Genomic DNA, 18,965 nt, shown 5'->3' with positions numbered 1-18,965 from the left:
TTCAGGTCTGTATAATAACTAAAATATAAAATATAAAATTTTTCTATAAATAAGGAGAGGGGAAAGTAAGGGGAAGGGGTTAGTCAAGGGGCGGAGTTTGAAAACAAAGGAAAAATGGAAAGCAATGACGAAGAATTTTGAAACAATATATTATTTAATAAATTATTATTAGAATTCAGGTTTTTTTGCATTTCTAAATTTTCAAGATAATTCATAATTTGGCCTTTATATGGAACAAGGTGTAATCATTTTAATTTATGAGAGTGAAATGAGTGATTAGTATCTATTATGTGATTTGCAAATTCCGAAAAATAATTACTAACAAGACCGCTATGATGTTCTTTAATTCTAATCTTTAAATTTCTCGCAGTTTGGCCAATATATATTTTTTATCACAATCTTGACGCGAAATTTCATAAACACCACACAGTCTATAATAAAACTCAAGTGGTAAAAAACGAAGTGTTTTCTTTAATTATTGATACAATTTTGTTGAGCAATTAATTTAATTTGAGTGAATTTAAGTATTGTATGATATTAAAAATATTTTTTTACAATTTGTATAGCCTCCCACCAGTCTGATGATGTCGGTAACGACGAAATCCGGTCGCTGGTCAAATAAAAATAAAGTGGAAAAGCTAAAAATATTGGTTTTAATCTAATAATATATTAAAATACAATTCCAAAAAACGCCTGAAACATCATTATCTTACCTTAGAACCCTAACTGTCCATCTCCTCCTCCCCTGACCCCTCCTCTCTTCCTTAAGCTTGCTACCTGATTCTACCTATTTATCATTAGAATCCTAGAATACTTTTTAGTCTAATTGTTAATAATTGTTTTTTAGTTTTTTGATAAAATCTATTACATCAGACAATAATATGTATTAACTTTTAAAAACGACTGAGACATTACTATCTGTCATTAGTACCCTAACTGTCCATCAAACCTCCTCCCTCTACCTCCTTCCCTAAACTCCCTTCTTCCTTTGCCCTCCTTATTATCGTCTTTTGTTAATTTATGTTTCTTTTTAAATGTCAATTTGTAATTTATGTTTTTTTAAATGTTCAAGTACTATCTGCCCTCTGATTGCAAACGGCTATATATGGTATCAAACGTTTTGATCAATATCGCTAGTCCGTCTTTGGTCGGTCGGAAGATATTGCTTTTTAGCAATAAGCCCGCCAATGTACTTTTTATTTTCTGTACATGAAGTTTAAACAAATAAATAAATAAATAAAATGCAATTCCATCACGAAGTGTCAGTGGATAATATAAATTTATATCTCTCTATATTATATTCAGTATAATTTCGTCAACCAAAAAGTGGGTTCGCGACCCGAATTTTGAGAATCGCTGGAAAGCACTACACCACAGTCTATTATTGAATTCTAATGATATAATATTGTGTTTAATAATCCTATTCATTATTTATTGATGTTGAATAATCTCTCAGACAAATGTGCGGCGAAACCATGTACAATGGACGTTTGAATGGTCTTCTTCTTCTTCTTCTTATTGTAGCCTTACGGCCTGTTTTTAAGAGGGATTAGCCTCCTGCGACGTCGATTCCCAGCTATCGGCCCATCTCTTTGGTGGTCTGCCCGGGAGTCGTCTACCATGGGGTTGGCCGTACAATGCGATATGGGGGAGTCTGGATGGTTCCATTCTCCTCACATGCGCATACCATTGTCTCCTTCGTTGCCTTCCCCACCTAACGACATCTTCCATCTCGCATATTTCCCTGATCTTGGCATTTCTCAGTCTATCTCGAAGACTCTTGCCTGTTATGCTTCTCAGAGTCTTCATTTCTGACACTCTAAGCGTGTTTTTTGTGGCAGCTGTGTCTGCTCTACTTTGGATTCCAGACGTCATGATGGGTCGGACACAAGTTTTGTATATCTTGATCTTGCTGCCGATCTTCATCTCAGGTTTGAATGGTGATGGAAGCAATGCAAGGCTGAGATAAGTATTACCCGTCGAACTGAGGAAGGTGAGTTAGGATGACAGCGATGGAGTCAAAAATGCATGGACGTGAAGCATGGAGTTGGCAAAAGATGGATGAAAGCAGAGTGAATGCAGTCGAAATGCGATCCCTCAGACGAATGTGTGGCAAACCGATGTTCGATAGATGTTCGAATGATGAAATAAGGAAAGAATGCAAGGCTGAGATAAGCAATATCGATGAAATTAAGAAAGGTGTGATGAGATGGTTTGGACATGTGGAACGTATGAGTGAGGAGAGAACGGTCAAATTAATTTACGAAGCGAATAATGTAGTTGGAAAAAGAAGCAGAGGAAGACCGAGGAAAACTTGGCACAATGAGGTATGTCAAATACTTGAAAGCGGCCGGGTCAGGAGTCGTAATAATCGTCGGGTATGTATGAGGAGATGCATGAATATAGAACAGGCGAAGAATCTTTGCAAAGACAGAGTGGTGTTGCGTTCGATTCTCTCTGCCTACCCCTGCGGGGAAGCGGCGTGATGGTTAGTTAGTTAGTTTTGCACTGAAAAAACAAAAGACTTCAGATAAAAATATATTGTATTTGGTGAACTGTCATATTATATGTAATTTATAAAAGATTATTTTAGAAACTAAACTTTTATTGTCTTTTCTTTAATTACAAAGCAACACATTATTATTATATATATATATATATATATATATATATATATATATATATATATATATATATATATATATATATATATATATATATAAATATATATGTATGTATATATACATATATATATATATATATATATATATATATATATATATATATATATATATATATATTAGAAGAAAGAACGGTTAAACAAATTTATGAGGCGAATGTAGTTGGAAAAAGAAGCAGAGGACGACCGAGGAAAACTTGGCACAATCAGGTATGTCAAATACTTGAAAGCGGCAGGAGTCGTAATAATCGTCGGGTATGTATGAGGAGATGCATGAATGTAGAAGAGGCAAAGAATGTTTGCAAGAACGGAGTGGTGTGGCGTTCGAAACTAAACTTTTATTGTCTTTTCTTTAATTACAAAGCAACACATTATTATTATTATATATATATATATATATATATATATATATATATATATATATATATATATATATATATATATATATATATATATATATATATATATAAATATATATGTATGTATATATACATATATATATATATATATATATATATATATATATATATATATATATATATATATATATATATATATATACATATATATATATATATATATATATATATATATATATATATATATATATATATATATATATATATATATATATATATATATATATATATATATATAAAATAACTAACTTCACCAAATACAATATATTTTTATCTGAAGTCTTTTGTTTTTTCAGTGCAAAACTAACTAACTAACCATCACACCGCTTCCCCGCAGGGGTAGGCAGAGAGAATCGAACGCCACACCACTCCGTTCTTGCAAACATTCTTTGCCTCTTCTACATTCATGCATCTCCTCATACATACCCGACGATTATTACGACTCCTGCCGCTTTCAAGTATTTGACATACCTGATTGTGCCAAGTTTTCCTCGGTCGTCCTCTGCTTCTTTTTCCAACTACATTCGCCTCATAAATTTGTTTAACCGTTCTTTCTTCTAATATATATATATATATATATATATATATATATATATATATATATATATATATATATATATATATATATATATATGTATATATATATGTATATATATATATATATATATATATATATATATATATATATATATTTATATATGTATATATATATTTATTTATATATATATATATATATATATATATATATATATATATATATATATATATATATATATATATATATATATATATATATATATAACTATATGTGTGTGTGTGTGTATCAGGCGCTGCTGATAAGCTGCTCTGATACATGTTTATCGTACTTATTTGTGTTGAAATTTTTTTTAAAACCTGTATTTAGATAACCGATTTCATTTAAATTTTAATCTACATGCATTTGATCTATAATCCTCGATTAATATTATAACTCATATGCTAACGTGCACTATCTCGAATCGCATTCATGATAACCGTCAACTTGCCGATTTTTAACATAACGAATTCCATCGGGCGCCTCCACGGCCCGACCTTGGTCGGGTACAGTAGTTGGCTGGTATCGGTATCGAAAATATTCAAAGTCATTCAATGATTCCTTCATTACATATCGCTCACTCCTTTAAACAACGTTATAAATCATAAAACTCGATTTTTCAGGAGATCGTTTTTAATGTTTAAAAATATAATTCAATGTATTAAAAATAAATATCAAGCCACTTATTGAACTTTTTACTGTGCAACAGATCTTTTTAGGTAAAACCAGAAGGTTTTTTCTCCATTTGAAAATATTAAGTTTAAAAAAAAAATTAAACAACACCTATTCTTCAAAATGCAAAAACAACGCTTTCTGCCCTGTAGCGGGTAAATATTATGATAAAAAATATGCGGCTTTCGCTGGATATAGTACATTTTTTGGGCATTCCGAAAACATGCACAACTGAAAATTGACGCTTTTTGATATATGACGTTGTTGAAAGGACTGAGCGATATGTGTGACTAACCAACTAGCTGTCCTGTCCAGCCTATGACGGTCGTCAGCCATTCGGCTTTGGTGAGATGTAAAGATGTCTTTTATGATGTTTTTTTTGTATGTATGATGTATGATGTTTTTTTATGATGCTAATAGGTGTCTCTAGTGAAGTTCTAGTGATTCAAGAACAAGGTTTCTAAATTGGTTCATATATATAGAACTTCCAAGAATTTGAGTAGTGTGGTTGTCAATAATGGGTAGTATTGGTGAATGTTACACGTGTGTAAAGTGATCACTTAAACCAGGCTATGACGGTCGTCAGCCCCGTAAATGCCCAGACTTCCATATTCTTCTTCATCTTTGATGAGATGTCAAAAAATTATATAACTTGACATTGGCAAATGCATTGTATTACATGTGCAACGCCATTACATATTAAAAAAATAGGAGATTTGTGAACCAGTACTTGGACACACTCGACATGGTAAAGATAAGTTATAATTACGGAAATTTCGCAAGTTCGGTATTAAGTACAATCGTGGAATTAATCCATATATGTATTTTTTTAATACGATAATTTTTTATCTTGTTTTACATATCGCTCACTCCTTTCAAGAACGTCATAAAACAAAAAACTTTTTCAGGAGAACGTTTTTTATGTTTAAAAATAGTATACAATGTATTAAAAATAAAATCAAGCCACTTAATAAACTTTTTACTGTGCGACAGATTTTTTCAGGTAAAACCTGAAGATTTTTTCTGCATTTCAAAAATATTTAGTATATTTAAAAAAAAAAAACAATACATTTTTCTCAAAATGCAAAAACAACACTTTCTGCCCTGTAGCGGGTATATATTAAGTTAAAAATATGCCTCTTTTGCTGGGATATAGTACATTTTCTGGGCATTCCAAAAACATGCACAACTGAAAATTGACGATTTTTGATTTATGACGTTCTTGAAAGGAGTGGGCGATATATGTATATATAACTGAAAACTGTCACTAAAATATAATTTAAATTAGTAGAACATTCGAAAATGTGGTTCAAGAGCTGTGTAATTATAATTTTAGTATCCGTGTTAGCCGTTAGCGAAGGTTTCCCTGAAAAGTATCATTCTCCTAAAAGAGAAGAAGACGTTGACGCCTCCAGCGCTAAAAGTAAGAATACACCTCTAAGTTTATAATAATATTTAAACTAATTAAAATAGCCTCGTCCGCTTCCATAGTGTAGTGGTTAGCGCGCCGGGCTGCCGTGCTGGATGTCCCGGGTTCGATCCACAAGAGGATCAAAATAAATATTAGTGATTATTGATTACAATATTTATTATTTATATGACCCTGGACTGGTACCTGAAGCGGAAGGCCGATCACCTTGCTGTCGTGTATTTAACGATCAAGATAACACTGCTTCTTTATGATGTAGTGCCCTATGCACCATTGGTTGTGGATAAGGGTAAGAATCGTAGAATTAATATAGAACATTTTGAGTGTGTCCAAATGCTTGTTCACAAATCTGGATTATCTGTAATATGGAATCGTTTTTTTAAAATCTCAACATAGATGAAGAAGAATATAGTAGTCTGGGTATTTACAAGGCTTACCGAACGTCATAGGCTTGGTTGATCACTTGATCACTTTAGTGATCACTTTACACACGTGTAACATTCTTCGATTCTACCCATTATCGACAACCACACTCCTCAAATTCTTTGAAATTCTAAATATATTGGTCAATTCCGAAACATAGTGCTTGAATCAATAGAATTTCACTAGAGACATCTATGGTGAGATGAAATTGGATCATATATATATATATATATATATATATATATATATATATATATATATATATATATACATATATACATATATACATATATATATATATATATATATATATATATATATATATATATATATATATATATATATATAAATACATAATAATAAAATAATAAAACCCTTATCCGCACCCCAATGGTGCATAGGGCACTGCGTCATATAAACGGAGTGTTTTCTTGACCGTTGACAAATGAAGGAAAGGTGATCAGCCCTCCGCTTCAGGTACCAGTCCAGGGTAAAATTGAACAAACATTAGAGTGAAAATATCACTTGTTTGGTCCCCCCCGTCCTGGAAATCGAACCCGGGACCTCCAGAATGATAGCAGAGCGTGCTGGTCCGTTGCGCCTGAATTGCGTCAACAGAGCGGTGCGAACGTTCTTTCGAACGTGTTTTTGGTCCGGAGTGAGCAAACGCAGCAGCCACCGCGCGGACAGCATTCTCATCCCTAAATCCTCATTGACTGATATTTTGACATCTTCATAGATTTTGCTGTATTCTACTTTTGTATGACGGGTTTCCAATACCGTTTGATAATCGTGAGCGATTTTATCGTCAGTGGTTGCAGTTTTCGGCTGTCCCAAACGTTAGCCGGTACGTCCACGTTTGACTTCTGCTGCCCAAAATTTAACAGTGGTAAATGATGAAGGCGGAGGCTTATGTACGGAAGCGAAGCATGGAGTTGGCAGAAGAAGGATGAAAGCAGACTGAATGCAGTCGAAATGCGATCCCTCAGACGAATGTGTGGCAAAACGATGGTTGATAGATGTTCGAATGATGAAATAAGGAAAGAATGTAAGGCTGAGATAAGCATTATCGATAAAATTAAGAAAGGTGTGTTGAGATGGCTTGGACATGTGGAGCGTATGAGTGGAGAAAGAACGGTTAAACAAATTTATGAGGCGAATGTAGTTGGAAAAAGAAGCAGAGGACGACCGAGGAAAACTTGGCACAATCAGGTATGTCAAATATTTGAAAGCGGCCGGGTCAGGAGTCGTAATAATCGTCGGGTATATATGAGGAGATGCATGAATGTAGAAGAGGCAAAAAATGTTTGCAAAGACAGAGTGGTGTGGCGTTCGATTCTCTCTGCCTACCCCTCCGGGGAAGCGGCGTGATGGTTAGTTAGTTAGTTAGTTAGTAAATAATGAAAAAGAGTCTCCGTACACACGGGTAGAATTGGTGACTGTCACACGTGTGTAAAGTGATCACTTAAACCAGGCTTTGACGTAAGCCCCGTAAACGCCCCGACTTCCATATTCTTCTTCAGCTATGTTAAAATGTCATAAAATAATGTGATAAATATTTGGTCCAGAAGTATTTGGATACACTCAAAATGATGTGAATTGAATTTACGACATTTTGAGTGTGTCCAAATACTTGTTCACAAAATCCGGATTATCTCCAATTACAGGAGTTATTTTCATATTATTTTTTGACATCTCATCAAAGATGAAGAAGAATATGGAAGTCTGGGCATTTACGGGGCTGACGATCGTCATAGGCTGGTTTAAGTGATCACTTTACACACGTGTAACATTCACCAATTCTACCCATTATTGACAACCACACTACTCACATTCTTGGAAGTTCAATATATATGAACCAATTTAGAAACCTTGTTCCTGAATCACTGGAACTTCACTAAAGACATCTATTGGTGAGATGTAAAGAAGCTTTTTATTAAGCAGAAAAAAAAAAATTACATCTCACCAATAGATATCTCTAGTGAAGTTCTAGTGATTCAAGAACAAGGTTTCTAAATTGGTTCATATATATAGAACTTCCAAGAATTTGACTAGTGTGGTTGTCAATAATGGGTAGAATTGGTGAATGTTACACGTTTGTAAAGTGATCACTTAAACCAGCCTATGACGGTCGTCAGCCCCGTAAATGCCCAGACTTCCATATTCTTCTTCATCTTTGATGAGATGTCAAAAAATAATATGAATTGAATTTATTCAATGTTGTTTTCAGATGGATGCGCATTTTCATTCAGGGAGTTGGGAGAGGATATACCTCTGTATACCTTCGGCCCATCTGGAGAGCTATTCGTCGCGCCCAACATCACCAGTGGAATGATAGAGTTCAGCGTGGGAGAGTCCTTCATAGCAGTATGCCCTGGGAACGAGCTGGTGAATCAGCTCTCCACAGAGCGTCCGCAATCAGCTGTAAGCACTGAACATTGCTACCATAAACCAAGCTAGGATACCAACAGCCAAACCCTCTTCTAGTGGAACGGAAGGCCTGCTGAGGACAGTCAGCAGTCCGCCTTCTCCTGAGGAGTGCAACGTGGTTTCCTCCCAGCAATGAGCAAATGCTGACAAGTTCCCGATTGGCCCACACTAGACTATCCCTCCTGTTCCCAACACAGATTAAAATAATCTTTTTTAGTTAGAAGAAACACAAATTCACTAAATGATCTATAAACCTTGTACATAATAAGCCAGGTAAATGATAAATCCATTTCCAATCCAAGAAAAGCATTGTTAAATTATACTCATTTTAAACCCTGCTGGATTAGAAGCGAGGATATAATGATATACGATAGATGGTGATAGTAGCGTGATTGTAAGTCAGTTGGTTAGTTACAATAAGCCTTCTTCTTCTTCCGTTTTTGTAGACTATTAAAGTCAGCTCTCCTCGTCCTCAGGCTGTAGGTTCTTCTATCATATACAACGTCACCTAGGCCATGCCTTCGAATTATGTCATCTTTCTGCAGCGTCCATGAATTTATATCGCACGATCAGGTATGCCAAATACTTGAAAGTGGTCAGATTAGGAGTCGAAACAATCGGCGGGTATGTATGAGGAGATGCATGAACGTGGAAGAGGCGAAGAATGTTTGCAAAGACAGAGTGGTGTGGCGTTCTATTCTCTCTGCCTTCTCCTGGGGGAAGCGGCGTGATGGTTAGTTATTTAGTTTTTTTTAGATACATTAAAATAGCAAGGTCCTTAAAATATATTACCAATACCCAAATTAACCAGCTGCCTGACATATGTATATAAAATAAAACCCAATCGGGGATCCAAAATAACTGATCTGAGAAGGTACTTAGAAGGTACCGAGAAGGTACCGAGAAGGTACCGAGAAGGTACCGAGAAGGTACCGAGAAGGTACCGAGAAGGTACCGAGAAGGTACCGAGAAGGTACCGAGAAGGTACCGAGAAGGTACCGAGAAGGTACCGAGAAGGTACCGAGAAGGTACCGAGAAGGTACCGAGAAGGTACCGAGAAGGTACCGAGAAGGTACTGAGAAGGTACTGAGAAGGTACTGAGTAGGTTAGAAGGTATGGAAAGATATATATGTTGTGATTAGTCATATTTTCTTATTTTGTTTTTACCTAATGTTTTTTATATTTTCTAACTAACTAACTAACCATCACGCCGCTTCCCCGCAGGGGTAGGCAGAGAGAATCGAACGCCACACCACTCTGTCTTTGCAAACATTCTTTGCCTCTTCTACATTCATGCATCTCCTCATACATACCCGACGATTATTACGACTCCTGACCCGGCCGCTTTCAAGTATTTGACATACCTGATTGTGCCGAGTTTTCCTCGGTCGTCCTCTGCTTCTTTTTCCAACTACATTCGCTCCATAAATTTGTTTAACTAAATGAGAAAATATAAATTTGTTTAAACAAACAAATTTATATTTTCTCATTTGTTTATTTTAAATATGCTTCTTACCTTATGTTTTTCTCATCGTTTCCTTTAAATACGCTTATTATGCCTATTTATCATACCTGTTTATGGTTTTTATATTTTGCCATGTATTAGTATATTAGTTTTGGTTATTTAAAAAACATAAATCTTTTTTGTTACATTATTATTTGTGTTCCAGTCTTGTTAACCTTAATCCCATGTCCCAAAATGAGAAATGGAAATTACTCATCGGGAATATTGTATGTAAATCGTAGTCATACAGGAGAAAGTGACCAAGTGCATTGTTTTACAAAAAACGTGATCATTGACTATTTGATATCTCTTCTTCTTCTTCTTCGAACCCTTATCCGCACCCCGATGGTGCATAGGGCACTGCATCATATAAACGCAGTGTTATCTTGATCGTTAACACGTGAAGGGAAGGTGATCAACCCTCCGCTTTAGGTACCAGTCCAGGGTAATATTGAATAAATATTAGAGTGAAAAATCACTTATATTTATTTGACCCCCCTCTGGGAATCGAACTCGGGAAGTTCTGTATAAATGAACCAATAAAAAGCTTCTTTACATCTCACCAATAGATGTCTCTAGTGAAGTTCTAGTGATTCAAGATCAAGGTTTCTAAATTGGTTCATAAATATATATATAGAACTTCCAAGAATTTGAGTAGTGTGGTTGTCAATAATGGGTAGAATTGGTGAATGTTACACGTGTGTAAAGTGATCACTTAAACCAGCCTATGCCGGTCGTCAGCCCCGTAAATGCCCAGACTTCCATATTCTTCTTCATCTTTGATGATATGTCAGAAAATAATATGAAAATAACTCCTGTAATTAGAGATAATCCAGATTTTGTGAACAAGTATTTGGACACACTCAAAATGTTGATATATTTACACATAGTGACTACCGAAGCAATTGTTGAAGGGATTATTCTTCCAGACCATGAACTGCAGCAGCGGTGAGACCTTCGTTAGTCCCGACTGGCAGCCAGGCATCTTCAATGGCCCCACCCTGAGGTGTTCCTGCATCTCCAGGCCCACGATGGAGAGGCAGTTCGAGCTGTGCGAGTCTGGAGCCACGCTGGTCCGCGTCCGGATGCCCTTCCCGGGCGCCCCCCACGCGCATAGCCTCTACAGCGCCTGCTTCCTCGAAGACGAAGGGAGAACTGAGCTCGTGTACTATGACCAAAATCCGGAGAACGTCGTGTCTCAGATCATGGAATTCCCACCGGATATTCAACGTAAGTACGTCCATCTCACAAAAAAAATTAGAAAATTTTCCTTCACCCGAAATTCAATGTAAGTATGTCCATTTCATTATTAAAGATCATGTAATTCCCACCCAAAATTCAACGTTACTTTGTCCGTTTCATCATCAAATATCATGAAATTTTCTTTCACCTGAAATTCAATGTTAGTATGTCCATTTTATCATCAAATATCATGAAATTTTACTTCACCCGAAATTCAACGTTGGTACATACTAACACCATACGAAACGGATATCCGTTTCGTCATCAAAGATCATATAATTCCCACCCAAAATTCAACGTTAATATGTCCATTTCATCATTAAATATCATGGAATTCCCACCCGAAATACAATGTTATTATGTCCATTTCATCATTAAAAATCATGGAATTCTCACCCGAAATTCAACATACGTGTGTCCGTTTTTTCATCAAAGATCATGGGATTCACTCCCAAAATTCAACGTCAAAAGCATGTTCACAGATCGACTACGCTAATCATGGCGTGATTGATCGGAAGCGTGCAGTCCATAATTGCTGTCTCACTTACACACAACAGTGATCGAAATCGAGTGGCCTTAATCGTCGATCGTATAAAATATAATGTGGAAGAAAAAAAATGTTAAATATATACATATATATATATATATATATATATATATATATATATATATATATATATATATATATATATATATATATATATATATATATATATATATATATATATATATATATGTATTTATATATATATATATATATAAATATATATATATATATATATATATATATATATATATATATATATATATATATATATATATATATATATATATATATATATATATATATATATATATATATATATATATATATATATATATATATATATATATATATATATATATATATATATATATATATATATATATATATATATATATATATATATATATATATATATATATATATATATATATATATATATATATATATATATATATATATATATATATATATATATATATATATATAATATATATATATATATATATATATATATATATATATATATATATATATATTATATATATATATAGACATCTATTGGTGAGATCATATATGTATATTTATATATGTATATATATAGATTTATATTATCCACTGACACTTCGTGATGGAATTGCATTTTTAATTTATTATTAGATTAAAACCAATATTTTTAGCTTTTCCACTTTTTTATTTGACCAGCGACCGGGTTTCGTCGTTACCGACATCATCAGACTGGATGTCCAGTCTGATGATGTCGGTAACGACGAAACCCGGTCGCTGGTCAAATAAAAAAGTGGAAAAGCTAAAAATATTGGTTTTAATCTAATAATAAATTATGTATATATATATATATATATATATATATATATATATATATATATATATATATATATATATATATATATATATATAATATATATATATATATATATATATATATATATATATATATATATATATATATATATATATATATATATATATATATATATATATATATATATATATATATATATATATATATATATATATATATATATATATATATATATATATATATATATATATATATATATACAAATATACATATATGATCTCACCAATAGATGTCTCTTGTTAAATTACATATAAAATTCAATAAAAGTCAAATTCTTGAAAATATATTGAATTTTATCGATACACAGTTCTTCACCTCGAAACATTTCACGAGAGACATCTGTAGTGGGACAAGGCAAGCTTTTTAAATAAGCAAAAACTCTTTCATTTATATGTGAGGTCCGAACCCTGGATTGTATTCCCATACTTCTAAAGCTGTAGAATTCCATTTTCATTTTATCATATATATACGTAAGAAAGTTGCCCCGCCCGGAGGTGATATGGTTTGTCAAACAATGAGGCGCTAATATTTTGCACCTGATAAAACGAGAACAAAAATAGAAATAATCTTTAAATTCAGAAAAAGGTAGCACGCACTACAGATTAGTTTTTGTGGTTTCAAATCAGTCCGACCAATGATAACGCTGAAAGGCGTTCAAATTCAACCGAGTTATAACAATAATCTCATCAAATTATAACTTTTACTGTTTTACCAATAAATATGGTACATATAACTATTGTGCACGTATTTTATCGTGTGTCTAGATCAGATATGTGATGAATTAACAAGAAAACTTGAACAAATAAATCAATAAAACATTATTCCCGGGATGTAAGGTTTTGATTTCTATCTGATTGTAGTTGATATTTCTATCAAAAGGATAATTCCATCCTTACAGGGACATTTTTGGTCAAGTGTCGTCAGTAAATTTGTAAAAAAAATTATAAGAAATAATGCATTACAAAAAGCTTTCTTTACCGATTTGTAGATATCACACTAAAGTATCTTTATAATATGAACTACCCCTGATGTGGGCGTGGCTTGACCTGCGGCTGTTGTTCGAATGACAAAACATACCTACCGCCTACATTTGGCGGCAGATGGGCCGATGGGTCAAGAGAAATGTCAAAAAATAATATGTTTTGACAGGGTTCAAGGTGTTGTTATTGGTCTCCCCCTATCAATGTTGCATTTGAGTTATTTTCAATTTTGCCAACAGAGGGTGACTTCTTCGGTGACCTCTACATGTCGCGGCTGTACCTCAAGAGCTCACAAAAAGCCGTACTGGAGGAGATTTTGGGCAATACCACGGAGTACTTCGACGAGGAGAATTTCTTCTTTGTCGCCGGCGAGCTGGCCGCCAGGGAAGACTTCATGTACATCAAGCTGCAGATGGCGGTGTTCGCGTATATCAACACAGCGCCCCAGTGGAAAATAGTCAAAGATGGCAACTGGAAACTCATGAAGCAGGTACGCTGTTTCACCTGTTTGAAATCTCAAATCTCAACATAGAAGAAAAAGAATTCTTCTACATCTTAGCCCTCATATCTGAGCCCTCATAGCTTAGCCCTCATATTTGAAATCTCAAATCTCAACATAGAAGAAAAAGAATTCTTCTACATCTTAGCCCTCATATCTTAGCCTTCATATTCATCAAATTTCCGTCATCGAAAGTTTTATGACGTCATATGGTTTATTGTCTATGGTTTATAGAGTTGTAATAGTAGTAGTATGGATTTTTTGTTTACAGTGGTAAAGTGTTTACAGTGGTACAGTGGTAGTGTAGTGACACTACCATTTGTGTTATACAAATATGAGGGGAGGGGGGGGGGTTGGAGGATGGTCCATAGACATCAACAAGTAGAACCGCCAATAATTTAGCAATGACACCAACATTAAAATAAATAACTCCATCGCTTCTGCGACGTCATTCATTGCCAACTTACTAAAATAACGTTTTTTTCGAAAGCGAATTTTTTCAAAAGAAAATGATGAATGAAATGAATGAATGAAAATATTAATTATATCGGCTGTTTTAAACAAACAATCCAAACTAATTAAATCCTTTTAAGGTTGAGTATGTTAAATTAGATATTCCTCCCGTCTGACAAAGGTCCATTGATTCCAGAGTGTTCGAAGTCGGATTTCGGATCTTGGCGCTAGGGCGGTGCTCTACACTGGAACCCATGGCATCCTACAACTGTTTGGGAATGCCAACGATACCACAGAACTGAAGGACATCTTCCTGAGCCCTTTCACCGGCCAAATACCCGTCCCGTTATATTTCTACAACGTAAGTCAAAACACCCGCAGGGGTAGGCGGAGAAGGCCACATCCTCTGTCTTCGCAAACACCCCTCGCCCATTCTATATTCATTTCTCTCCTCATATTTTCATTCTTTCTTCTTCGTGGGCCCTCTGATCACAACTGCTGGATAAAGGCCTCTTCCCCTTCTTTCAATTTCCTCCGGTCGGTTGCTGCTTGCAGCCAGTTCCTACCCCCCATAGCGACTATGTCACTTTTGTGGTCTTCTGACACCTCTTTTGTTTTCCCAAGGTCTCCACCTTAGAATTCTTGGGGTTCATCTTGCATACTCCTGCCCTGACCGCTTTCAAGTATTTGACCTACTTGATCATGCCATGTTTTTCTCGTTCTTCCTCTGCTCTTATGCCTAACTGCATTCGTAACATTACTATGTTTTACCGTTCTTTCATCACACATTTGTTCCACATGTCCAAACCAGCTCAACACACCTTTCTTAATTTAATCGATATTTCTTGATTATCTCAGCCCACTGGGGCACTGTAATCAGTTAAAGTAAATAAAAGCCTATCAGCGAAGGATAGCCTGGAACCACAAACCCTATTGTATGGCACAAAAGGACAAAGGTTGACAGAGAACTGTGGAAGTCTAAGTGGGAGGCCTTCGTTCTATATTGGGCTCAAGAAGAAGGCTGAAGTGATTATCAAAAAAGGCCATTCTTAAGGTTTAAATAGACCATTTTGCAGGCTGTCAGCAAGCCACTGACGATGTTATATAAACGTTTAAGATAAACGTATGATTCATTAACCGTATAACATCGTATAAGAGGAAAAGTAAGGGTCCGAGAATAGAACCCTGAGGTACTCCACAGGTAGCCTTACCCGGAGCACTCAACTCTCCATTCACATCAACAACACATGACCGTACTGTGAAGTTGTTATGTATGAGATTTAAAGTAACCGGATGAATACACCACTTTGCAGGTTGTTAGCGAGCCACTGACGAAGAAGGCCACCGCGTTCGTTACCATCAACAATCCCCACATCTCGGAGGCGGAAGCCGAGGGTCTAGTGTTTTGCACCGACTTCTGCGCCGGAAGCGCCGCCTTCCGCTGGCTCCAGTGGGACTACTCCAATGCCACCATGGGCTACTCCTTCTGCTGCCAAATCGACGACTTCAAGAGAACTGTCACCAATTTTCCAGAAATCGAAAGCAGTGGACTTTTTGCTTGATCGCACTCTGCCCAAGGATGTGGACAAACTGCTAGGCCAGGATTTTTGATACACGTACCGACAGATTTGATCATTTACTTAAATAAATAGTTGTCCATTTTAAGGGTAATTTAATTTATGTACTATAATACATTCCCACCCTTCATTTGCCTTTGCTGCATCTGGGGTTTCACAACGAAGAAGAGAATTTCAGAAATACAAGTATTACAGAATACAGTCGTGTGCCTAATTAATCAAGACAGTAATTGTTTTCATTATCACTTTTTTGTTTAAAAAAACCATAATAACAGCATTATTTGAAAAATGTATTTTTATTACATTGATAGATAGCACTTCTGATAACATTAAAAGATAGTTTTTACACCTAAAAATACGGAATTACAAATTCGACAGCGGAAATCAGTTGTCAAGATGGCGCCGTATGAGTAACGCGCGGTTTTTCGTCTAGTGTTTGCGGAACAATTTTTGAAAACAGACATTAAATTAATAGATTTTTTCTGATGAATGTTTATTTAATATGATTGTTCGTGTCTATTGTTAAATATTGTGTAGTAAATATCATGCCTAAGTACAAAATTTTAACAGTATATGTGTTTTTTTGAATGGGGAACGTTTTTGATTTGTCACATAAGAAAATTGGCCAAATATCTGGTTTGATTTAGGCAAATATAATGTCATAGTATGAAATAGCTAATATTGTAGGGGTGTCATGGAGTTTGGTGAAAGATATAATGAAAAAAATTGATTCTGAGGATAGTTTACGCAACAAGCGTAAGGGTAAATCTGAGAGTAAAAGTGTTACAACCCCAAGAACGAAAAGACAGATTCGTGATTTATGTTTGGAAAACAGAAAAATTCCAAAACGTTTGCTTACTTAACATATAAACAACAAGAGATTTAATATTTCTCAGCGTACAGTGAAGCGACGGCTTGCTGAAGTTGGTATAAAGGCGCGCAAACCTGCCCGCAAGCCAATGTTAACGGAGGCTATGATGAAAAAACGTTTGAAATGGGCATAAAAGTACAACTTTTTTACAGTCGACGATTGGAGAAGGGTTAATATCTTAAGTGCTTTAAATATTTCAGTTAAAAACGATATCTTCCATTTTCAACAGGTATGTTTCTCGGATGAATCAATTTTCCAAATCCTGACTGATAAGTCGCAATTTTTAAGGAGGAGGCTGGGTGAAAAATACCATCCCGATGTATTATTCCGACTGTAAACCATCCCATACATGTCATGGTAGGGTCTGTGATCACTTTCAGAGATACTGGACGACTTCAAATAGTGCGAGGTACAATGAAACAAGACCAGTACAAGAAAATTTTGGAAGAGCGTCTCTTGCCTCAGCTATCTGAATGGTTTAGCGATGGTGTAAAACTTATTTTGATAAAGGTCTGTGCCATAAAACTAGGACTATAACTAAGTTTTTAGCTGATAAAAATATCACTGTCTTGGGCTGGCTGGGGAATTTACCTGACATGAATCCAATCGAAGATGTGTGGGAGCTTATGAATCGTAAAGTCCATAAATCTACAAGAATTACATAACAAGAGCTGATGGAGAAACTAATTGACATCTGGCATCGCAATGTCCACCTTTAGATGGTGGTAAAAAAATGCACAGAAAGCATGCCACGCAGGATAGCATCCCTTATCGCCGCAAAAGGAGGTCAAACAAAATACTGATTTTACGTCTTGCATTGCTTTTATTTTTTTTGTCTACATAATAAAATTCTTAGAATGTTAAAATTTATTTAATTGAATGCGCAATATATCTCCGATTAATAATTTTACTAAAAAACATTTAAAAAATCACACGATTGGTAATGATAGCAAAAGAATTGTAGCTGTATTGTTATTTGTTTGTTGGGTCTATTAATATGGCACGCGACTGTAGAGCTGTAAGGAATATGTAGTGTTGTACGGTAACATTTAGCGTGCCGTACAACACTCGTGTAAAATACATTTATGTGATCACTTTTTGACATTCTCTCAACGTATGAGATTACAAATACAATATTGATTTGGCGTTTAATTTGTAGAAATCCATTTTAATTTATATATAAATGTTTAAATCTAACACTGAACTTTTGAGTCTACTCAATTGTATTTTATTATGAAAAAACAAATGAAAATAATTTTTGTTACAATTGTTTTGCCTTGTTAAAAATGGCGAAACAATTCGCTCTTTCCTTTCAAGAACGTCATAAATAAAAAAAACTTGATTTTTCAGGAGAACGTTTTTAAAGTTTAAAAATATAACACAATGTATTAAAAATAAATATCAAGCCAGTTATTGAACTTTTTACTGTGCAACAGATCTTTTTGGGTAAAACCTGGAGCTTTTTTCTCCAATTGAGAAATATGTAGTATATTTAAAAAAATAATTAAAAAATACCTTTTCTTCAAAATGCAAAAACAACATTTCTGCCCTGTAGCAGGTATATATTAAGTTTAAAATATGCCGCCTTTGCTGGGATAAAGTACATTTTCTGGGCATTCCGAAAACATGCACTACTGAAAATTGACGATTTTTGATTTGTGACGCTCTTGAAAGGAGAGAGCGAATTGTGACAAAAATAATTTTATTGTGTTTTTTAACAATAAATTACATTTTAGTATAAATTAAAAAATAGGTGTTTGATTTGAACATTTAATAAATAAACTT

The 18,965-nt window shown here is 34.5% G+C and overlaps 1 protein-coding gene across 1 annotated transcript; it reads left to right on the top strand.

Moving 5' to 3' along the window:
- The first annotated feature begins 5,647 nt into the window (after window positions 1–5,647).
- On the top strand, window positions 5,648–16,294 carry LOC148301368 (salivary endonuclease-like). Its single transcript, XM_088273375.1, has 6 exons — window positions 5,648–5,768; window positions 8,428–8,621; window positions 11,061–11,361; window positions 14,020–14,270; window positions 14,929–15,093; window positions 16,046–16,294. Exons 1-6 carry the CDS (start codon window positions 5,648–5,650, stop codon window positions 16,292–16,294), a joined length of 1,281 nt encoding a protein of 426 aa, XP_088129501.1.
- Window positions 16,295–18,965: the final 2,671 nt, after the last annotated feature.

Source organism: Brachycentrus maculatus, unplaced genomic scaffold (genome assembly GCF_059751285.1).
Source record: "Brachycentrus maculatus isolate JH-2025_06_01 unplaced genomic scaffold, ASM5975128v1 h1tg000569l, whole genome shotgun sequence".
Taxonomy (NCBI): Eukaryota; Metazoa; Arthropoda; class Insecta; order Trichoptera; family Brachycentridae; genus Brachycentrus; species Brachycentrus maculatus.
Note: the sequence above shows the minus strand (reverse complement) of the source record. Positions and strands in the feature narration are given on the sequence as shown.